The 23,892-nt window shown below is 40.5% G+C and overlaps 4 protein-coding genes across 5 annotated transcripts in view; 1 reads left to right on the top strand and 3 right to left on the bottom strand.

Moving 5' to 3' along the window:
• Positions 1-2,438: 2,438 nt before the first annotated feature.
• On the top strand, positions 2,439-6,419 carry gata1a (GATA binding protein 1a). Its single transcript, XM_020592977.1, has 6 exons — positions 2,439-2,590; positions 3,838-4,066; positions 4,152-4,649; positions 5,237-5,382; positions 5,495-5,620; positions 5,729-6,419. The coding sequence occupies exons 2-6, from the start codon at positions 3,853-3,855 to the stop codon at positions 6,011-6,013; spliced, it is 1,269 nt and encodes a 422-aa protein (XP_020448633.1). The 5' UTR covers positions 2,439-2,590; positions 3,838-3,852; the 3' UTR covers positions 6,014-6,419.
• A 3,768-nt stretch (positions 6,420-10,187) lies between these two features.
• LOC109956293 (bcl-2-like protein 1) lies at positions 10,188-13,884 on the bottom strand. Its single transcript, XM_020593283.1, is given in 4 exon segments — positions 10,188-11,956; positions 12,362-12,703; positions 12,706-12,981; positions 13,712-13,884. Coding segments are annotated over 3 exon segments (639 nt in total). The 5' UTR covers positions 12,862-12,981; positions 13,712-13,884; the 3' UTR covers positions 10,188-11,815.
• A 598-nt stretch (positions 13,885-14,482) lies between these two features.
• Positions 14,483-21,097, bottom strand: adnpa (activity-dependent neuroprotector homeobox a). 2 transcript variants are annotated; one of them, XM_020593116.1, is made up of 5 exons: positions 20,712-21,097; positions 18,456-18,517; positions 17,796-17,908; positions 17,332-17,424; positions 14,483-17,236 (listed from the first exon to the last, which is right to left on the bottom strand). In XM_020593116.1, exons 3-5 carry the CDS (start codon positions 17,901-17,903, stop codon positions 14,915-14,917), a joined length of 2,523 nt encoding a protein of 840 aa, XP_020448772.1. In that variant the 5' UTR covers positions 17,904-17,908; positions 18,456-18,517; positions 20,712-21,097; the 3' UTR covers positions 14,483-14,914. The 2 variants fall into 2 exon arrangements, with proteins under 2 accessions (XP_020448772.1, XP_020448773.1); XM_020593117.1 differs by lacking the exon at positions 18,456-18,517.
• A 66-nt stretch (positions 21,098-21,163) lies between these two features.
• LOC109956291 (DEP domain-containing mTOR-interacting protein) overlaps positions 21,164-23,892 on the bottom strand; it is a 5,779-nt gene continuing 3,050 nt past the window's right edge. Inside the window, 5 exon segments of the mRNA XM_020593281.1 lie at positions 21,164-21,509; positions 21,629-21,733; positions 22,159-22,229; positions 22,328-22,462; positions 22,581-22,787. Of these exon segments, the coding sequence (XP_020448937.1) occupies positions 21,384-21,509; positions 21,629-21,733; positions 22,159-22,229; positions 22,328-22,462; positions 22,581-22,787 (644 nt within the window). The 3' untranslated portion in view covers positions 21,164-21,383.

Raw genomic sequence — 23,892 nt, 5'->3', positions numbered from 1 at the left:
CACACACACACACACACACACACACACACACACACACACACACACACACACACACACACACACACACTGCTGTGCTCCATGAGCAGTTCAGCTCATTTTCTTTCAACTTTGATATTATTGTCTTTACAACAAAACTTTGCACAGAAACAGATTGATAAAATCAAGTCAAAAAGGAACAACACGGTAAATTAGGATCATCAACCATTTCTCCACTTATTCTGTTCAGGGTCATGGCAAACTGGAACCTACCCAGCATGCACTGGGAAAGAGGCATGATACATTCCACACAGGTTGTTGATCTATCACTGAGCAAACTCTTTCTAGTCCACCTTTCAAACAGTGAGCCTGTTGCCTTCTTTGAGAAGCAACAATGCTAAGCAGAGCATTAGTGGTGGATTATCTCCCACCTCCGTCCCCCCAGTCTGTGTATTTAAGATAATCATAATAATACATGCATTATAAACAGCACTCATAAGTAATAATAAATAATAATACATTATAAATGAAGTCATAATAAATCAGTTTCCTTTCAGTGGTTTAAACCATTCTTAGTGGGAATAAGTTTAAATTTCCCATGAAGGAGATGAACAGTAGCACCATAGCCAGAATTTTAAAACTTTTTTTGTGTGTGTGTAATCACCTTTATTAGATATTTATATACATAGGTTGGCGGTCTTGAACTGATCTGCCAATGTCGTGCACACGCTGTGCCTGGTGCATGGTGCGCTGCACCGTAACATTTGGCTATCAGGGCGCCCCAGACTTATAAAACTTGTGAGGTCATGAATCCTAGATCCTGGGCTTTCATAGATAAGAAGTGAGGGTTTGCCTTGTTCAGCTGGAGAAATGATGAACCAGTATATATCTCAAAAGGGACTAAGTATATTATTCTTATGCTAGTAAAAATTTTTATGTAAATAAAAAATGTAAGTCAAGCTCCCCCCAGATTAGCAGCTGCCCAGGGTGTACCCCACCTCTCACCCAATGTCAGCTGGGATTGGCTCCAGCCCCCACCTCACCCCCACCCCCATGACCCTCTTCAGGATAAGCGGCCTAGATAATGGATGGATGGAAGCCCCCCTGCAAAACAATACATGATTAAACAAGGCCATTTATCGATAGAGTGCAAGGCTTAAATTACAAAAGATAGGTTTGTGTAGCCAGTGATCATTTTGCTCTCCACATCTGATTTCCACTAAATATTGAAACACATAATTGGTTTCTGAATCTTCAACATTCCCCAAAACACAACGAACTTGACCTCTGTGTCCCTGCTGTTGGCTACAAGGCTGATGAAAAGGAGATTTTAATCTGGCTCTCTGTTTGCTGATACCCATCTGGGCAATAATCCTGTGGAGTTGTTTTCAGCCTGCACCCTTGCTCACCTTTACTATATACACAAGTAAATCATTTTTTTCTGTTGCCACAGAATTCCATGCCAAGCAACTATAAACACAGTGATATGTCTAAGGAAAATGATGCCTCAGCCACAGCTGGCATGACATACATATGATATGTACATACATACTTTATGAGGATATAATTTCAATTTTCCTATGGGTTCTTAAATTTTAGAAAAAGACCCTGTGCTACAAGTAAAAAAGGCCTCAGTTCTTGCCAACCATTTCCTCCCTTGATTTCCCTGAGAACTGTAAATGAACAAAGAGAGAGGAAAGGTGCAGCGCTGCTTTGACTGTCAAATGACCGGCACAGTGATGGGCTTGTGCAAACCCAGACCATATCTCTCCCCTATGATTGCAGCTCATCACCCGATTTGCATTACTGTGTTCCATTCTAAGCTTTGCTGGACCACAAAGAAATTGAGGCATCGTATCTTATATTTCCTTTGTTCAGACATCTGTCTAAGTCTTTTCCGTGTGGGTTTGGTCTTATCAGAGGCTGTATGCACATTTCATCAACAGACAAAATGCACCCATCCTGTATGCTGATTGCCCTGCCTGGAACAGCTTGCCTTTCTGTATATATGTGTGCAAGCATTAAATCCTACCCATATATGTCTATCACACATATTATGTTGCTCATTTCTATCAATCAGTGACACCTGTTTGATAATGACCTTGGTTTGGTGCTGAAATGCTTTTTATATATGGAGCGTCCTCTGTAGAAATCATCAGAGACACAAACATGTTATCAGCACTACATTGCAGCACACACAGCCATAAAGGAAGAGCAGAGGAACCAAGATTTAAAGTCTGACAACTTCGCCTTTATTTCTTTGCTTCAGGAGCCAAATGTTTGTTGTAAGACAAGAAGAAGAAGAAGAAGAAGAAGAAAAAGTATTCATAGATAAATGAGACATCATTTTACACTCAGAACTGTAAATATGTTTCATCTGCCCTCATACAAGCTCTCTCTCTCTGGACCAAAGAGGTGTGTCTTTCAGAAAAGTTGTCCCTGACCCCTCCTACGGACTGTCTCTTAGCCCTAAACTTCATTTGTGGTTGGAGAAGTTCTTCTTGTAGCCATCAGCCTATACTGATGGTGGTCTAGCTGTGCCAGCCTCCACCAGGTTACATAAATTTTGCCCTGAGCCTACTGCTCACGTTGTTCACCTGTGGCACCCACTCAGGTAGGTGACCTATCGGTTCTTTGTCTCCCATTGGTCTTAAAGTATTTGCTGGACATCGGTGTGTGATCTAATTGATCAGGCATAAATTATCTGGTGTAAGAGAACATAGTTTTGCATCTGAAACCTTCACAGATGAGGGTTTGATATCACCTCAGGTCATTTAATGCTTCACTGACATGAGGTGAGCAGACAGAGATTCAGTTTTCTTCTCACTGAAGTGGACAGTTCCTCTTAAACTTCAGTATTCTGTCAAAATGTTCTTTTCTTGTTAATATTTCTATTATATTTTTTCTCTGACATAATATCGTGGCTTAATATAGTGGTGGCAATAAGTTTAAATTAACTTGGATCAGCTATTTTCTGGCTTATGTTTTTAGATATCTTGGGATTAAATTCACTTAAATCCAACTGATATCTCCTCTTGTTTATGCTATATGTTTGTAATGCCTACTAATTCAACTTGAGCACAATTAAAACAATTGAACTTCAAGTAAATAATAATAATCAATGCATATTACTCTTGGATTGGTTTTGAGTTACATGCTGTGTTATATATTTATATTTATTTTATCTCATGTAACAGATTTCTATTAATCAGATTAGAGTAGGCTGATGTTGTAAAAGTGGAGCTGGATATATTTAGCTTTATAATAATTTCATCTATCAGATTTTCTCATACTTTATCAGACACTATCTACCTGTTCTCTTTCCTTTAAAGATATGGAGCAAAAGTGGCCTTGTCTCAGTTCTCATGCCGCTTTAACAGTTGGAGCTCTCACAGTTTCTGTTTCACATGATTTTCAAAAGTCTTTTTTTATTTTGGCTGGAGAGTCGTGCTGTTTGTATAGAACTTGTTGACACCACATATCTTTAGCATGTTTCTAACCGGCAGAAAGGCCACTCAGTAACCGTTTGGTCACTGGCTACATCATTGCATTTTTAGACTCATTTATTTTTAGTTTTTACTTTCAGCCACAGTCAAATGAGGATCCTAGAAAAGGAAGTTTGAAGAAGCCTGCTGTCGAGAGATCTTGTCCTTGATAATGTCAAGTTACACTGGTTGTTGTGAAGTAAAGAGCTTAGTGATAATAATTTATCTGCCTCAATCAGAGGTACAATAAATCACACAGCTGTTTCACATTTGTGCTGTTCTAGTCTGATCAAAACTGTCAAATCTGATAGGAGCTTTCAAAAAATAGCCTGAGAAAATGCATTTACATTTTTCCATCCCCATGGTCTGGCTACAGGTTGAGTCTGTCAGCATGGAGGATTCATCAGAGCAGTCCCACTGGGTGTCTCCAGCTCTGCTCACCTCAGACCCTCTGGCCGGTTTCCCCTCTGATCCCAGCCTCCTGCCTCCAGGAGACGAGGGTGAGGTGTTCTTCTCCAGCCAGGACACGGACTACACCGGCCTGCCCTCTTTCTTCTCCAACCCAAGCCACAGCCGAGCACCGTCCACCTACAGACACAGCTCGGGTCAGTGCTCCCATTCACCTTCACCCAATAAATCCACCTTCTAAACTATGATGTGACTGTACCTCCTCTGTCCTTCTGTCCAAAGTTCGACAGGTGTTCACCTCACCTCACCTACTCAGTAACCTCCAGCTGCTGGACGGGTCGGCAAGCCACTCCCTGAGCTCACCCTACAACCCTCCAGCCTCCACCTGGAGCAGCAGTCCTCTCACCAAGCCTCCTATGCACTCACACACCCCAACCTCCATCTACACCACCTCCTCCTTCACCACTTCTAGAGATGGATATCCATCTCCTGGCAGAGAGGGCCAGGAGAGCCCCCAGCTTCCAGAGGCCTTGAAGGCTGAGCGCCTGAGCCCGCCCGGGGGTTCAGGAGCCAGCAGCAGCTTTCTGAACCTGACTCCTGCCTCTGGGAGTGTGTACACACCATTGCCTCACTCCCACCCACACATGCTGAGCCCATACAGCTCGTACATGACCAACCCCCAGGAGTACAGCTCTACGGCACTCTACTCCAACCCTGGGGCCTGGATCAGCCCCTCCTACTCCCCGAAACTTCGCAATAAGATGAGGATATCCACTCCCGGTGAGAACACAGCTTTAGATTTGTAACTGGTATAATTTGATTATTTAACAGAGCAGTCAGTAACCTCAAAATAGAATTTGGATACTGATGACAAAACAATCTCACCACAAGGTCTGGTTGGTGGCTGTTGTGGGGCGTTCAATCATACCACATGTTCTTTCACAGCAGATGGAGTTGCTCTGTTGTCACAGAAATGTACAGTAAATGGTTGCATTGACAAAAACACTTCAGGTCAATAATTAACTTCTAATTTCTTAAATCAACATGCATAAGAAGCCTGAAAACCGAGGAACTCTGTCTGCTGATGCGAGTGACAGCTCCAGATCAACCTCTAAACCAACCATTTGGTGTGACTGTTTGTCAAATAAAGAATCAATAGTGAGATATTAACTCAACATTTGCTTCCGGTATTATAAGTAATTGTAAGACATTTTCTCATAAAATATTTTTTGAAGACACAACTTTATTTTCCAGATATTGCCTGATGAGTTTCAAGAAGTGTTTCTGTAACAAGTAGCATTTTGTAATTAACCCTCTGTGCATTAAAGCATGTGCAGTGACAACTGTTTCCTCCTGATCTTGAACAGAGGCCAGAGAGTGTGTTAACTGTGGAGCCACAGCTACTCCTCTGTGGCGTCGGGATGGCACAGGCCACTACCTGTGTAATGCCTGTGGACTGTACCACAAGATGAATGGCCAAAACAGGCCTCTAATCCGGCCCAAGAAGAGACTGGTAAGAGACTGGTAGTGATTACCCAGGACTGGTTTTTTGTAAAATATTGAATGACTAATTTCTCTGTTAGAGCAGTTTACTACACCTGTTTATTTGCTTTTCTGTGTTGTAGATTGTCAGCAAGCGGGCAGGTACACTGTGTGCCAACTGTCACACAAGCACAACAACACTGTGGAGACGCAACGCCAATGGAGAGCCTGTGTGCAATGCCTGTGGACTTTACTTTAAATTGCACAATGTGAGTATGTAACTATAGTACAGAACCTCGTGCACAGCTCTGTATATAATATTTGGAGTATTTGACCTAGCATCTAAAATTCACTAACTTAATTCCTTTCATTTCCAGGTCAACCGCCCCCTCACCATGAAGAAGGACGGCATTCAAACTCGCAACCGAAAAGTCTCCACCAAGAACAAGAAGAGCAAGAAGGCCGCCATGTTGGAGCAGTACTCGGAGGTGGCTCAGCCACCTTCACTGGACGACAACGGGCCCTTTTCCCTCAGCCCCGGGACTCTCCTGACTTACAGCCACATGCCACACCTCATCCCAACACCCTCTCATCTGCACCCCTCTGCCTCAATACCCTACACACACCACCTCAACACTGGCATGGTGCCCACACTGGTGTGAAATAACAAAACAGGTGCCATTCAAGAACCAGTGTACTTTTTTGCATGCCAGTTATTTGTGTGTTTTTGTACATATGAGTTTCTACCTAGACTGTCATGTAAAGTTTTCTTTTTATTTTCCACTGTATTTTATTAGAAAAAAACAAATATTTGTATATATTATCTTGATTTGGCTCTTGTGTGAAGTCAGACAAAATCCCTCTGAGGTTGCTGCACATGTAAACATAGTGATAAGGAAATTTTTTCAACTGTGAATACAAACACAAACCTGATCTGAGTGCCATATTTCTGTCTCTTTTGTAATTATAATGTGAAATTATAGTTTTGCATTCCCCAGGTCTGTTTTGTATTTGCATGACTGACATTCCCATATGAAAATTCTACATAGAAAACAATAAACATGACTAATTTCTGCTGGTGTTATGAACTATTTTAGTTGTGGAGGTCATTTGAATTCTCACTTTGTCCATTCATCTCAGTCAACTGACCACAGCAAAGCCTCCTGTGTGGTGTTATTGTATTCCCCTACTCAGGTACAATAGCCTCTTTGTACAGGCAGCGTTCCACTTTGACAGTGTAATTGAACCTAGCAGGTATGCAAATCATCCATTCTGCAGAAGTGACAAACATTCAACTAAAGTGCAATACTGGTTTTATACTTAACCCAGCACAGTTTAAACTTACACACCCACACTTTGTACCTTTATCTTTGGGAAGACACTTGACATACTGTAATGTATTCCTTACAGCCATACCCTAACCTTAACCAGCACAATTAAATGCCTAACCCCAACCTTTCCCTTAACTTAACCTAAACCTGCTTTTTACCTTAACCCTAAAACATGTTATAGCCCTCAGACAGGCCCTTTGAAGTTGTTTCCAAAAATGGAGACCAGCCAAAATGCCATTACTTTCTCAAAATGTCCTCACTCACATGGTATCACAACTCACTCTTCTTACTCATCAGCATTGGCATTCACATAAAGGGAATTTTCTTCATGCATTAAATTTCCACTGTCATGCAGTGCATGAATGTAAAGGTCAGAGACTACAGAGAAGTTGCTTAGCACTGATGAGTAATGGTATGTTTCCCGACATTATGCTTATTTACATGTGTTGTTAATTCTTCCTAAAGAGGTCAAAGACAGACAGCAGGAAGCTAAAGCATCAGAATGGCTGGACCCATCAGCTGTGTGATGAGCAATCAGATGTTTTTGGAAAAGTAGCAATAACACATTGTCAAAATACAAGTAAAACATCCTGCATGAAAAATCTTACTTAAATTAAAAGTATAATCAGCTAAATTATCAAAAGTAAAAGTGTTTTCTATGCAGCAAAACAGCCCCTCTTCTATTATGTGAAGCTACATTTGGGTAGTTTAATCTGAAACCATACTTCTTATTTTGTTAGATGATCATTAGTTTTAATCCTGAAAAGTAAACATAAATGTAGAGGTGTTAAAAAGTGTCATATCTATATTGTAGAAATGCAGTAGTAGAAAATGAAAGCATTCTTTCAGAGTATGTTTTCCTTTGTCATGCAGTTTTTATAGATTTTTTATAGAAACTTATTGGGCAGAGGAGACATTTAACTTTTAATGGAAATGGCAACAAATGACATTTAACTTGATTCTTTATATCCAGGTGAACAAGACATGACTGTTTTACTTATGAACATGTCTTAATAACTGATTAGATATACACTATTTAGGGAAAGTTCTTTGACATACTTTGTAAAAAAAAAGACAAACAAACATCCTTAAATGCAAACAAAAATGTAATTATTATTTTTTTAAGTCCTCTAAATGCTTTTTCCTCAGTAACATTTTATTCAAAATGTAGTAGGCAATATACAGTGTGTAGTGTATTTTGTATGGTGAGCAGCAGGGCTGGGGTTGCTTTCTCAGGACTGGGGGATGACTGATAAGTTATCACTGAGGCCACAGACCCCAGACCATCCACCTGCTGCTGGCACCGCCACTCTCACACCCCGTCAGTTAGTCACTGAGGGACGCTGTGTACACTTTAGGGATTTAGACACAACACTTAGCAGTTATTATAAAGAGATACATTTATTATAGGCATTGTCTGAAGGCCTGTAAAGTCCCACTGCTGCTCTAGATGCACTTGATCTGTTTGCTCAAAAGAGTTTGGTTTCAAAGTCACTGTGTCATGTGTGAGTCAAATAAATCCAGTCAAACTTCATAATCTGTGTAAATTATCACCCATACACCGCCTGTGTTTTCATAGCAGATTTGTGCATGCTTCAGTGCAGACTTAATGGAAAAATAAGACTTTCATTTATGCATTCAGCTCAACCAGCACAGGCTGCTGAACATCTGGGCACACAACCCACTCATGATACAGCATGACCCACACACATCTCACAATATACTGGTGATAAGGCATACATTTCGATTAGAAGCCTTTAGCTCACGTTAATTATAAAACACCCGAGGACAAAAAATAAAACATTTAACTTGTGGGTATTTCTGTGGCTTGATTTCATTAGCAGTCAAGCATTGTTTTGCTTAAGCCACATGATTCCCACAGAACACCGATAATGCCCTGAGCCGTACAGAGCGAGATGAGGGGTTTTCTATCACAGTCCATTTGCCTTATTCACCCAAAGTTTACCCCAAATCACACTAAAGCAGAACATTGCACCTCATTTCCATCTGCAACATTTAGCAGTATCAGGAAACATCAAGAGACAAGCAATAGATTGCAGACAGACAGCGAGAGAGAAAGAGAAAGAGATGAAATGTAAAAAATCAACACCGTTTGACAACTGTGTCCATAATTTATATGCTTTTCTTTAACTGTCTCTATCTGCTGTTTATCTGCCGCAGCTGCCAGCTCTGCTCTGGGGAAATGGCAACAAATGACGGGGACAGATTAGCAACCACAGGCCTGCTCCAGTTCACTCACAAGGCCGTCCGTTAGTGGCCTTTTCTCTCATACTGAGTGCTGCTTTCTTTTCCCATTCAGCCTGTTTTATCCTCCAGAGCTGTAAGAATGTTTTTGTAGAAACTGGAAACAAGTGATTTCTTTATAAGTTACATTATCTTATCAGTTTCAGGGAGGGATGGGTTCATATGAAATGAACCCATCCCTGGACAAATTCATGTTTAAACAGAGTTTACATTAGCCTTGCTGAAAGGATAAATGAAATTATGTAATATCACAGCAGAACACCCTGTAAACACCTCTGACAGTAAGAAATAAAATATCAATTCTAAGTAATGTAATTTTGAGACACAGTACACGAGGACCTCCATGTTTGTGAAAGGCAATGATCGCTTAATTTTTTTTTTTTTTTTTTTTCAAATTACACTGGAGGCAAAGTCCTGAACTGCACTTTAGAGATAACACACATTTATGTGTATGTGTGGCATTTTCATTGTCAAGTACATTGTGGATGCAGATTATGATGAACTGAATATGAATCAGGGAAGGAACCTTTCTGTCATTACCTGGTTTTGTCTAGTAGATACGTAACTGTACAGACAAAAACACGTATGTGTTAATAGAAAAATATAATGTATCAGTTGTTTCAGGGGGGTTCTGGATAAATACATTATTTAGGTTCACTTGATAGATCTGAAGTACTCCTTAATGTAGGTATCAGCCTACAGATATATACAGTATCTCAGTTAGGTGACCTTTTTTTCAACAACTCAGCCCAACCTATGACAACCCAAATATGAGAACAAGTGTGTGGTTTGGCATCAACGTGCAGATGTAACTGTTTGCATTGATGATGAATATGAAGTCATTCATTAGTTTTTTTAAGACACTCCTAACAATGCATTAAACCTCCACTGTCAACCGCTGCTGTTAAAATGTTGTAATTATTACATGTTAATCAGTTTGCTCTGTAGAACCCATGTGGGCCATAGAAGTTGTTTCCAGCCTGGTGATTTCACTTCACTCTCTGAATCTGAATTATTGAGTAATGGAATCAGAGCATCGATTCAGAGGTCTGGAACCAGGCTAGTAATTTTCTCATGAAATAAATCTTTAAAGGCACATATGATAGTGCAACCAGTCCTGTGGGAAATTATTGCACAATTACAGCTTGTTGGACTCGGGACTCAGATTCACAAGCTGTAGATGCATGTGTATTTCCACAATGCTTTTTAGACAATCTGTAGAACAAAACAAAATAAAGACTCAAGAAAAACATAAATATATTTATTTTGTAAGCATGCTTTAAACTCCAGTACAGCCAACAAAGGAGCTGAGCATTACACAGTGAAAAGAAAATATAACTTATATTTTCTGTTGGCTGTCAGTTTGTAAGTAATAAAAATTGGTCCTTGAATAATGTTCACAGGAAAAACTAAAAAGCTGTCTCACACTAGCTAATCTCTTCCACCGTCTCTTAGCTTATCAGGTACATTTAAAGCACTTCCAGCCTGGAGGGTTAACACTCTTAACAAATGAAACTCTCTGCTGTGTGTTAAAAAAATAAAAGACACTGGACAAAGCAGAGTGAGAAGTATAACAGCTCACCAAGCTACATATTATGGATACTCCCACAAACTGCTTAGGCAGGGCTCCAGACTAACATTTCATACTGGTGCCACCATGTCTCTCAGATGGCACCACCTCTGTTTTACAACATAATGAAAAAAAAAGTATATATATATATGTTTTTCACAAATTATTTTAAATAACCTTAACCTCCAATGCACATACCCTGGATTTAGAATGAAATTCAGAGAGAGGGAGACTTATGGAACACAATAAATGGGGAAATCACTTCCAAGTTTCTTTTTATATAGTCACTGTACTGCTCTACAGCCTAGCAATCAACAAATGATGATAATGATGACGATGATGATTAGCCTATCATATGTCAACTGAAATGTAAACCGCTGAATGGCGTGCATGCTTTGCTGTTTGTAGACGTGACTTATTTGTAGCCTGTTTTGCTTCTGAAGAAGACTTTCTGCTCTTTGGCGATGTCTGTTGGATTTCATGCACAGTTTAACTCTCTCACTCACCTGGCTAAGTGCCAGTTCAGTTTTGGGCTAAACGTACTAGTGGCTTACTACTTAAAGAAGGACTTGATAGTGGGTTTCAGCCACTAACTTCAAAATGGGACTTCGCTAGATGCGAGTGGTGCATATGCGTGACCTTGATCTGTTCAATCCACACCGACTCTGACCTCTGTGCATCATCTCTCGTCAGAACAGCTGTCTGTCAGCAGGAGGACAGCACTGGAAAAAAACAGTTCTTCAAGTAGGCTCATTAGCAGTGTTTATATGTATGGATTTATTCATTTAAGTTTCCAACACATAAACTGGCTAACAGGTGATCTGTCTTTAAGCAGCTGTCTGTGGCGATTACACTTCAAATGTGCCAAAGGAAAAAATAGCCCTGAAGCATAAAAAAGGGGTCCAGGGATGATGCGTGTGTCTCGGAGTCAGTGTGGATCGACACATCTGACAGATTGGCAGTCTCTGCTTTGTGACACAGGTGAATGACAGACCTGTAGATAAAAACTGCAATGTCAGTATCTTGAAAATTGTTGTCTGTGAGAGCAGTGGTTCTTGCATAACCTGTTGATTTTGCAGTTGCACCCAGTGCAACCTGTGAAAAGAGTCAGACGCACCTTAAATAAATTTGTTTGCAAAATGCGACAGATCACTCGCAGTCTGGAGCCCTGTTAAGCCAATCCACATTCTGTCAGTGCACAAGCAAACTGGGCTTTTTGTAAACATTAACTATTTAGTTTTGTTTCTGTTGGCGTGGCATTACACAGGGCTTGCCATGGTCAGAGAGATGCAGCATCTTCACAATTTCTTAGCGACAAGCACACCAACCAGCACTCCTGTTAGCAGCACCACTCCAACTAGCAGCCATCTCCTCAGGGTCTCCTGAGATCTTCGCACTTCTGCAGCGTTATCTCGCCCAAAAATCTCTGCAAAGCAGTCCTGGAATCCAAGATTGATGCAGACAAAAGAAAAAAAAGGACAGGAGTTTAATTATTTGACAGTGTTCTTTGCATCCACATTAAACTAATGCTACACCAAATCTCTATGCTGTGGCCAAAAATACCGGCACTTTTGTATCTTTGCACAAAAATATACATACATATAACCTTAAAAACATGATGGCAGAGATTACTTACTGTTGCTACTAACTTGAGTCGACTGCCCACCCCACAGACAGAAATTTAGAATGACGTTAACAAAGAAATTGTATTGTTCCAGCCAAGTCATGGCCTATACAAAATCTGCTTCAAAGGGTCATTACTGATGCAGATACCAATTTACAATCGCTCTACAGTCCAGGTGCCAAAAATAAAGCTGTGTTCAGCTGATCCCCTTGTGACTCACCCAGCCTCCTTGGTTCTGGATCCACGGACTGATGTGCTCATCCAGGTACATGGTCATCCAGTCTGCGATGCGGGACACCAGCTCACTCATATTCTTCTCGACGCATTCCACACACAGTGCACCACCAAAAGCAAACAAGCCCACAATACGTCCCCAGTTGACTCCATCTTTGAACACTTCATCCATCACGCTTTTAAAGCTGTTGTAGGCTGTGTCAGGAGTGATGACAAGCTGCGAGGAAAGGTCACTAAATGCTTGTGTGAAGCGCAGTTCAAACTCATCAGCAGAGTCCCTAAGAGCAGCCTTTACAGCCTCTATGCCACTGCCCCCCTCCCATCCCGGCTATTGCCCAGCAGGCCGTTAGTGGTAGCTGGGTTGGTCCTGTCTCCCTCAGTCCTTCCACCAGCGTTTTCCGGCCTCAGCAGAGAGGTTGAGTAGTTTCTCTGAGACAACTTGTAGCTTATATAGAACTCCACCAGCTCTCTGTGACTGTACGACATTATTCCCACAATGTGAACCTCTAACACAGAGCCTGCCTGATCAGACCACAGTTTCTCCTGCCATTCCTCTCAGTCTATCACATCAGACCTTCTTCCCTGTATGGTGCTTGCAATACCAAACTGGAAGTATACATGGATGAGAAAAACATATCCGTTAACATTTTTCAACCCATGCTACTGTGTTTTAACAGCCTTTGGTTTCTATTTCTTTCTGTATGATATAAAATCCATCAGGAAACTTTCGGGATTTCCTTGAATTATGTTATCAATCACATTAACGAGAAGCATCAAGTTTGGATTTGTCAGTTAACGTACGTTATCACGTTGGACTGATACGATCAACTCGCAGATTTATTTTAAATATCTGCAGTGCGTCAGCGAAGACAACGTTAATGCGTACAATGATAATTATGGAGACTTAGTGACTGCATTTCAGCAATCTGCTGACAGCATTTCCTGTTGTAAGGAAATGAATGGAAACAAATTGATAATTTGAACGGAAATTACCACATCCAAACTGCAAACTGTAGCAGACATTGGGAAAAGAAACACGAGCTAAGAAACATTAGCTAACTAGCAGCTTTGAAGGAATAGCATTCTAAAATTCTGTAACTCTAAATCATTGCGATGTATATCAAGCCAAATATGTGTTTACATACTAGCCTGCCACCGCTGACAGCTCTGGCTAACGTACAAGTCACGTAGATAATAACGTTACTACCAGTTTTAGCTTCATGTGCTAACGTTAACTAGCTGTTTATAAACAGCCCACAGGAAACGCATCAAAAACAACTACGAACTGTATTCATGTGACTGATATGAGCTAATCATTGTTGACAGTTATACTTACAACTGCTAAAAGGTTGGTTTTCCCACGGAGAGTGCAGCTACAGTTACTAAACACTATAGACGTGAATGCAGCCACGGAATGGACATCTTTGCAGCTGCAGACCATGTAGCCTGGACAGCGATGCACGCTGGCGATTGGCCAATTCTGCTACTGTACCAGCCAGAGGACCCGCCTACTCCTGCTTCTGCACCAATCAAGGTCTGAGATGTACCGGAAATTAGTAGATCCGTGAAATCATTAGAAGGATGTAGATGCATTTGGTGTGATTTAATTTCATATTTTTCTAAATAACACGGTTCTAATTTGCTTTCCTCGTTAAATTTTTGTACTAGAACACCATGACGCCGTAACTTATTATAAGCGGTACAAGGAGTAAAGGAGATACTGATTTATTCAAATTTTTAATTATTTTAGTTTAACTTATTAAGATGGCTTAATGGAGGCCATTTACATTGAAATGTGAAAATGTGGTGGTTGCTAGTAAATAAGAAGTTTGACCTCTAGTTGATCATATACCTTACAATACATTTACTTTTAACATAAGCTGCGTGTCTTTGGACTGTGGGAGGAAGCCAAAGTACCCAAAGAGAAACCAGGCAGGCACAGGGAGAACATGCAAACTCAGCACAAATAGGCGCCCATTCTGCTGGGGCTCAAACCTGGAACCTTCTTGCTGTGAGGTGACTGCACCACCATGCCGTCCTAAATATACAGTCTTCCATTATTTTTCTGAGATGAGGCACCATTGAATTAAAAACCTTAAGAACCTTGTTTTTAAATTAAACAAACATTTATTAAAATGTGTACATAAGCAACTTGCATATCCTAAACCTAAATGTGAAATGACAACATGATGCAGTTGTTTGCCACAGTTGAGAAATATCCCTGTGGAATTAGGATGACATAACCATAAATCTTGAGACAGTTAACCAGTGACTAACACAGACTGCATGAAGAGACTAACAAAGAACCATGGCTAAAGTATATACATTGTTACTTACGTATGCCATATATTTATGCACTATAGGTGAACCGCTTTCCTTCAATCCAACACTGGTAACAAGACCATCATTTGGAAATAGAGTTTTAGTAGCCTATTTCATAACTGACCAAATTGTCTAAAGACCTGGTTTTGAACTTAGTTGACACACTCCTTTACAGCCAAGATGTGACTCATCCAAGGCACCCCGCTAAGCAGGGACACTAACAGAAAGCCATCCAAGTATTTGCATTCCCATCTTGCAAAGAGCTCGCCTTCTCTTTCAGATCATCTGTGTTCACAGGTTCTGTCTCTTCTGTCATCTTTACTGGCTCCTGGGATGTTACCTTCTCACTTTGTTTCATGACAATGTTTCCATTCTCATTTGGTCTAGCTATTGTTTCTGGTTCACTGTCTGAGTCAACAGAAATAGCCTCTGTGCAGGTACTGAGTTTTAAGGTACAGTTCAGTGTCTCACACTGCTTGTTTTGGTCTGTGTTTGGAGCACTAGACTTCAGGGCTCCAGAGCTCCCCACTGACATGCCCTTGAACTTGTACTTCTCAAAGATCAAGTTATGCTTAACTTGCTTGAGAGCATGCATGTCAAAACCAAGCAGCACAGACACCTTCCGGGTCTCACACTGTCTTTCACATATCCTTTGCTTAGTTACAAAATGATTAGAAATGTCAGACTTCCACAGCCACAGACTTGCAGACAGCTTCTCCTCTTCCTGAGGAGAAAGGTATGGCCGTCGGTTGAAGTAGGCAGTTAGGAAATTCTTTCTGGCCTCATATGTTTTGTGTTCATAGCTTCTCGGATCCAGAGCAAGGCCATCATATTCACCCTGATTTCCAGTGGTGGTGGAAGAAATCTTTGACTCCTTGCTCTGTTTTATCCTCTTGGGGTTTGGTGTGGCCTGTGTCGGTGCCTGTCTCTTGAGAAAGCCAGCCCCAGATGAGTTGAGGGTCAAGGCAGGCTTGAAGCCATGGCTTGCCTGGTTCCTTCCTACAGCTCTACACTGGACAAGATGCAGTGTGATTGTGGAGGCCACCATGTTACTTGTGTACACTCCTAAGCAATGAATGCACTTGTATGTCATCTTTTTTTCAACAGGATGCATTGTTTGCAGCACTTGGTGTCGCTCTCTTAAATGCATAGCCAGAGCATCAGAGATGGGACCTTTGAGGATAGTGAAACACAGTGGACACAGAGTTTTCCCAACCTCACTTTTCTGAGTCGATGAAGGGAAACTACTAGGAAGTGGTTCACTTTTCTTCTCAATCATTCTTGGAGCACTTAGTTTGACAAGAGGTGGAACACTATTCTGAGCAGATGCAGACTGATCTTGACCATTGATAGATTCCTTCATGTTAAAAGTGAGAACAAGAAGCTGAACATTACTAGACTTTTCTTGTTTAATAGTAAGATCAAAAGTTAGCGGTGATGCACCAGGGGGTCCAACAAAGTCATCAGGGTGAGCCTGAGCCACATGCTCCATGATTTTCTCAACACTGTGGAAAGCAGAGTGGCACTGCGGACAGGTGAGCCCATGAATAAGCATATGGTTAAGCAGTGTATCGCTGGGCAGATAGCGATTGCAAAGCAAACACTTGCTGGTGAAGTTGTGGATTTTCATGATGTACTTAGCCAGAGTCCACACTTTCTTTGCCTTGTGCGCACTCTCAAAATGAGCACTATAAAGGTTTTCAGGAAAAAGCTCATTGCAAACTGTACATATCTTCCACTTCTGTGTTTGGGCTGTGTTTACACCAGTGCCTGTGTTTACACCAGTAGCCTTAGTTTCACTCAAAGCGCCAGGAATGGTAAAATACTGACTGGCAACGACTGACGACTGACTTTTTAAGACAGGGGCCATTGGCTTTAAATATCCAATTACTGGTTGTGCTGTTGATTCAGTTCGAAGTGGGTGGGCCCTAATAGGGGCTTTTTGAGAGGTGACCGCTAAAGACTGAGACCTGGAGACAATAATATTAGCATGTCCAATCATGGTGGTTACTTGAGCACCAATGCGCTCATGGTACTCTATAACATGCTGTACTAGAGCCTCATAGCTACGAGTGGAGAACTGGCAGAATTTACAGAGGATGTTATTACCACTGACAGAATTAGCACCATTTTTGACAGCTGAATCAGAAACCATTCCAACATATGGTGAGACAATATGCTGAAAATGTTCCCTGTAGATGTGCCTTCTCACAATGTTGTAGAGTGTGTCCCGGAAACTGCATTTTTTGCAAAAGTACATCGCTTTCTCCACATCGCTTTGTTTGGGTATGTCAACATCCGACTTGTCTTTCATTCCCAGTGAGCTCCCGTAATATTGCCGTGAACTAGGTATGTGGAATATTTTAACATGTGTCTCCAAAGTTCTCTTGCCTGCAGTGAATGTGCAGTATGGACAGTTGAGCAGAATATTACTGTCAAAGATTTCCTTGTGTACATTGCGGAAGTGATTCTTGTAGCCTGAGTAGTACTTGGAAGAAAATGGGCACTCTGTGCAGCAAAATGGCTTTGATCTGTATTCCTAAAGGATAACAAGGAAAAAACTGTCATTAAGACAAATATGTCAAATTGTGCAAGAGCATTTGAAAACAGCTTGGACACAGAAATAAGATTTACCTGTGTTTTAGAGTAGGATGGATCCCACGCGCAGATATCAAGGCAAAGCGTACCCTTTACAAATTGCTCATTTGGGCAAAACTCTTTGAACTCCTGTGGAAAGAATTGAAAAGATTAAGGCATATTTATTGTTCTCAAGAAATGTTAATTTAGTGTATGCACAATCTGGCATGTCTGACTGACAGCACACAATACTTTGTAATTAAAAGCTACACTGGCTTATGACAAATTCTCCTGATCCTGCTTCATATTTGAACAAAATCTGTATCTTGAAAATTGTTGTCTGTGAGAGCAGTCGTTCTTGCATAACCTGTTGATTTTGCAGTTGCACTCAGAGATGAAAAATAAACACACAACTATCATTTTAAACATGAATAGTCATTTTATAACCTCCTTTATAAGTCATGTTTCTCAATTCAATTTAGAGTTTCTGCAACACAACACTTGCAAATAAAAACAGTCACCTCTGCTGCCTCCTTGCAGTACTCCAATCCAATGTCTCCAAGTGCTTTTTTCACTTGTTTCCTAGCTTTCCGGATTCTTGAGAGATTATTTACTGGAAGTTGATACATTTCTCCTGATAAACAGAAAATACACTTTTGATTGGTTAGACATGGGCCTAATTTTAAGCAAAATTACAGCAAGCAGTTTCTTTAAGATAATGTAATATTATATGCAAAGTAAGGTTATTTATATAGCACATTTTGATAGACAAAGCCAATTCAAAGTGTTAACACAATGAACACAGATGCATAAAACATTAAAATCCATATACAGGTAAAACAGAATACAAATAAGATAAATATTACTTAAAAGCAACAATTACATGACAAGTAGTAACATGCATGAGTAGATGCCTAGTATTTGTAGGATAGCTGTAGCTAACTGTGGATTCTCACTGTTCTCAATATACTTATACCCCTTTACTTCAGTCTTCTCAAGACTAACCTCTGAATACTTTAACATCAAATGAGGGCATACTTCCTTCCAGGAATTAGAAACACCAGTGTCTATACAGTCAGCTAAACAACCCCAAAAACCTTTAGCATAGCTGTGGCAAACTCTGGATTCTCACTGTTCTCAATATACTTGTAACCCTTTACTTCAGTTTTCCAAAGACTAACCTCCGAGTAGTTTACACCAGAAGCAGGTGTACTGTCTTCCAGAAGAACTGAAGCATCAGTGTCTATAAGGTTAGCCAAAGAGCATAATGAAGTCAACTGGTCACTGCTCAACAGATGATGAATAAAAGAAAAAACAGAAGTGGATAAAATGCAATACTGGGTGAAATTAAGAAACATTAAAAAGCAGCAGAAAAAAAGAACAGTCTTTAGTTTAGTTTTAAAAGTGGCTACAGTTGGGGCAGATCTAAGTTCTAATGAAAGCTGATTCCAGTTGTGGGCAACAGGGCTGTGATGTGCCTCGACATCTCGCAATATTATAACATGATATTTCTCACTGAGGCAAAAGCTCTCTGGCAATATTAGCACATAACAGAGCCAGGCCAGTATACGTTCACATTAGTCTGTCAAAAACCCAACTACCTGCTGTGTTTTAACCTCTAGAGTCCCTGCGTCCTCATATGAGGACCGCACAGCTTGGGTTTCCAAAGCTCAGGACTCTAGAGGTTAATGCACAGAGCTGCATTGGTCAGGGGGGTGGTTGCAGGGGGGAGTGTCGTAGGCGGGCATGATACAGCCACATTGTGATGTGTTGTCATGAGTGGCTTCATTCATGTTTCCAGCCCATGAGTTTCTGTTTTGGTTAGCCATGCTGCTAATATAACCTACTCTACCTTAGCACCAATTCTAACGCCAGTGTAGAATTGGATAAAAAACAGCGTTTAACATCCAGTACTAATGAGAATGCGTGGCATGTCATTATGGTGAATTAACTGTCGCCCAAATTTGACAGTGAACAGCAGTGAATGCTCATATTAACAAGGTAAACAAAAGTCCTCTTCTTCCCACGGGTGTCCAAGCCCCGCGATCATCCTTCGTATGCGATTGGTCAATGCCTTTGCCAGATGGTGAAGGTGAAAATAGCACAGAAGGTCACACACAGCTTCAGTTAGAAGTTAGAAGCTCATGTATACTTCATGCACAGTTATAAGGTCTGAAGAGACTCATGTGAAATCATACAGAAGAGAAGCCAGTCAGTTGAGTTTGTGGCAAAACCTTTCACAGTGTTTGCATATTGTTGCTGTTTTTTTTTTTTACTGCATATGATAATTCATATTCAGAAAGTAGAACTGAAGTGACATTCATTACATTCATTACACTTGTGATTAGCTGAAACATTTCAAAGTGCACCTGCATTGTTTTGCATTTTGTGAATTTCAGTCAAATAAAAGACTATTTTTCCAGCCATATAGTTCATCATTGAAGGTTTCTTAAAAATAGTGTTAAAATATCAGTGTCTCATGAACCCAATATCGCATCATCTCGTCTCGTGAGCTAAATGTATCATCACATCCCTAGTAGGTATCATAATGGCTAAAAGCACTTTCACTTCACTTAGTTTGAACTCTGGGCACCACGAGCTGACCAGTTCGTGCAGATCTGAGACACCTACTAGGCGTGTACTCAGCAAATATATCTCTGATATACAATATCTTGGGACCACACCATTGAGAGACTTGTAGACAATAAGCAGGGCCTTAAATTGAATTCTGTATCAAACTGGAAGCTGGTGCAAAAACTTAAGGACTGGAGTACTGTGTTCTCTCTCCTTGGTGTTTGCATGAGTTGCAATTGTTTGATTGTCTTATTGGGGAGGCCAGTCAGTAGTGCATTACAGTAGTACTACTAGAAACAAAAGCATGAATGAGCTTTTCTAAATTCTGCTTAGAACGTTTCTCATTTTAGCTATGATTTTAAGATGATTTTGTTGCATTAAAATTTAGATTCGCATTCATTGACCGCTATAGATCAATCACCAACGTCATAAAAGAACGACACACCCTTTCGACTAGTCTCCATTCAATAAATCACTGTCACCATATTGACTTATGATGACAGGATGGCCTTATCCATGTTCAGTGCTCCAGTTTATTCAGGGGTCTGGTACTATTTCAGCGGGCAAGCTTCAATTTAGTCGGTCTCATTTATTGAGTGCCGGTTTGACCAGAAATACAGAATCACCCAGCAGGACTGTTACCTCTCTGTCCTTCTATGTACAATGATTTCGGTAATCAGGAGTGTTATAGTACATGTTGTTAGCTTTGTAGGCTAGTGTTATCATGTTAGCCTAACTAAATTAGCACTGCAGCCCTCGCTCTTTTCGGCTTGCCCACCTACTCAGCGCCAAAGCTAGCGTTGCATAGCCGGTTATTGCCATTTATTGCTTCATTTTTAAACCAATGGGTGCGCTTTACTCACCGTTTGTTACGTGTGAAGACTTGCTTCACGCAGGTTGCCTCGCTGAATTAAAAGGCTAACAAACAAGTAAACCTGCCATTCAGTGTGTACAGACTGATGGTGTTCGCTCTCTTCAAAGCCGGTGTTGTTGCTCAGCTCCACGGCAAGTTAGCTATCATATCTGCTTAGCTATTGTTGCTACTTAGCAAGACGAAGGGGGTGCACATGTCATGTTTAACACGTTAGTCTAAAAGCTAGGACTGCCACCTTTGCCCACTGTCCTTCAGCTAATTCTTTTGCTTGCACCGGTGGTCAGGCCAGCTTGCTAGCTAATGTTATGTGTTCCAAGTGAGCCAACTCTCAATCCAAAATGGCGACCACAACAAAACGGAAGTCGTTGCAGAGAGAAGGGTAGAGGCTTCATGAATAAATGTTTGTATTCATTGTGGTGGTATTATTGGAGTGACTTATTTTCAGTTTTATCAAAGCAATATTTATTGTTCAGAAATTCAGGTTCATGAACATACCATTGGTTCAACTCTTTGTAGTTTCTTACTGCAACCAAGACAAACATTTTCAATGACTGACAAAAATAAGTGGGCCTCCATCAACTCTGTCCCACTGGATCTACAAATAAAAATAAATTATATTGTATTTAAGTTTTAGTAAATGTAGCCTTGTCCAAAACAGGACTCATTCCACTGGCTCCATCACTTCCAGAACAACAGTGCGAGGTCCTGTCATCACCAATCTAGAAACGGTCCTGTAGTCCAAGTGCAGAACACACCATCCATTCACCTGGCACACAAACTGTCGCACCTAAAGAAAAATGTATCAGGTACATGACAGATGTTTTTGGATGAAGTTAGAATTTACAAACCCTAATGAGGTTATGATATAATATTCTCTTAGTACCATGTGTGTATCTTTAATCCCACCTTAATCCCAGCAGCTGCTGCAGGGCTTCCAGGGTCAACAGCCTGCACATAACAGGGAGCCTTGCCTCTGATAACAAACCCCCAGCCCAAAGCATCTCCTGTCACCTGTGATAGGGTAATGAGATACATTATGGCTACACATTAGGTAAAAAAAAGAATACAAACTTTATAAAATGCAACTTCACTGGTTCAGATGTAAAAGTGTACCCTCTTTTATGTGCTCTCCCTTGTTATGATGTGAACTATTAGTTACTGCTTTAAGTGGATAATAGATGAGAATGGCTTCATTTTGAAAAGCTGTAAAGCAGAAAAAAGCTTGCCCCAAGTTTCCATTTAAAGAAATTGCTCCATTTTGTCTCTTAAAGGCATTGCAGATAGGCCTAACCTCCTTAATAACCCACTTTTAGACACTGGGGTTATGTTTTTTATCTTTATTTCTTAATCTTATGTATTTATTGTTGTTCAGGTTTTACTGAAATAATGAAATAAAATCCTAGAAATTCCATACATTTTAGCTCACACTAACTCACCGTCAACACTTTTTTGATGAAAGGTGCACCAGGTGCCATTAGCTCTTCACATGTACATTTTCTTCCAAGCACTGTAAAATCATTAAAAGGTTTTGTTTGTATTTTATTTGAGCAAGCCTCAATATACTAAATACTAAGACTAATGACAGAATACTAGCTACACACTTGCCTGATTTAGGATTGCATCTCACCACTGAGGTTGAACACAGATGGACAAAAGGTGAAAATCCAGCAGAGTGAAGCTGAAGGAAACTCAAGCTGCCTGGATAGCATCTGGTAAGTTTCAGCTCTTTACTTGACCTCACTGTAATTAAATTGGTAGTAAAAAAAAACATATAATGCGCATTTTAACATTCACAGCATAGTGAATAAGTGAAAAAAAGGGAATAGATATGTTATTATTTATTTATTAAAATTTTTACCAGACTGGAAGGCACTGCTGCCCTCCTGGGCTTTGCTTTTACACAGAACAAATGGACTGTAGGGGCTGTTCTCTTTTTGGGATAACTCCATCACCTCCTTGTCACTGTCTTGCTCGCTTAACAGCTCAGATAGGTGGTGGCAGCAGTGAAAACAAATGCAGAACTGATACAGTAGTCCACTGTCAAAGAAATCATGCTGCTTTTCCACTAATGGTGGGAGTGACAGAGAGCACAAAACAACAGTGGGACATACAGTACGGTATGTATTTTAGAATGAATAGGATTGTTCACATTGTTGACAAGTATCTGCTTTAGACTGTAAGAGCCCCTGCTGGCCAGTCCACCACTGACAGGCAGCTCATTTCTAGTAACATACACTCACCGACCACTTTGTTAGGTACACCTGTACAATTGTATGGACTTTAGTGCAAAACGTCCATCTTAACATCTGTGTTTATGTTTAAAATGCTTCAGTTTTGGTGAAATTGTGTTTATTACTGAGGTCATAGTTAAAGGTGATGTTGTACTGGACTACATTTTATTTAGAGGTGTCCCTATATTTTTGTCCTCCCGAGCTACATAATGAGAGGGTCAGAATATTAGGAACACCTTTAAATATAATGTAGTCCGGTAAAACACCACCTTTAGCTATGACCTCAGTAATAAGCATATAATTGAATTTATACATTTATGACAATTTCACCAAAAATTGAAACATTTTGAGCATCATAAACACAGATGTTAAGGTGGACTGAAAAAACTTAGAAAAAATCAACTGGACTAGATTTCTAGGTCGAAGATGTTCCACCTCGTATCCAAGAGGCTTCATCAGCCTCAGCATCAGTTTTTTCAGTTTACTATGACCTGCAGGGCCGTGCACAGACCTTTTGAGGGGCATGTGCTGCAATTGAAAAAAGGGCACCCCCCCACCACCCCTCCACCTCTGAAAAAAAACCCCACAAAATACTATTCTTATATTTAATTAGTATTATAACTTTTATACAGATAATATACACATATACACGGTTTAGATATACCGGGTATCTTTATAACTAACTACAACAAGACTCTTCTGTGAGCCATGTGTTTGAAGATGTTTATGACCTCACTGTGATCCACTGGGATGTCCCTCTCAATGGCTATAAGGAGAAGGTCGGAGAGTCTCTCCTCTGAGCAGAGACTTCGTAGTTGGTTCTTAATTTACCTCATTTTTGAAAAGGATCTCTCCACAGTTGCAGTTGATACAGGTAGGGTGGCATATATTCTAAGCATTTCCACTAGTGTAGGGAAAACGTGCTTGCCACTGGGTTCT

The sequence above is a fragment of the Monopterus albus genome, unplaced genomic scaffold, assembly GCF_001952655.1.
Source record: "Monopterus albus unplaced genomic scaffold, M_albus_1.0 scaffold18.1, whole genome shotgun sequence".
NCBI classification, from domain to species: Eukaryota; Metazoa; Chordata; class Actinopteri; order Synbranchiformes; family Synbranchidae; genus Monopterus; species Monopterus albus.
The sequence above is the reverse complement of the archived record's forward strand: the minus strand, read 5'-3'. Positions and strand labels throughout refer to the sequence as shown.

Coding starts and splice junctions, on each gene's coding strand:
- adnpa (XM_020593116.1), bottom strand. CDS start 17,903: ATGTATCAACTTCCAGTAAATAATCTCTCAAGAATCCGGAAAGCTAGG. Junction 17,425..17,795: donor ACTGCAAGGAGGCAGCAGAG/GTGACTGTTTTT, acceptor TTCTTTCCACAG/GAGTTCAAAGAGTTTTGCCC. Junction 17,237..17,331: donor CATCCTACTCTAAAACACAG/GTAAATCTTATT, acceptor GTTATCCTTTAG/GAATACAGATCAAAGCCATT.
- gata1a (XM_020592977.1), top strand. CDS start 3,853: ATGGAGGATTCATCAGAGCAGTCCCACTGGGTGTCTCCAGCTCTGCTC. Junction 4,067..4,151: donor CACCTACAGACACAGCTCGG/GTCAGTGCTCCC, acceptor TTCTGTCCAAAG/TTCGACAGGTGTTCACCTCA. Junction 5,621..5,728: donor TTTACTTTAAATTGCACAAT/GTGAGTATGTAA, acceptor TTTCATTTCCAG/GTCAACCGCCCCCTCACCAT.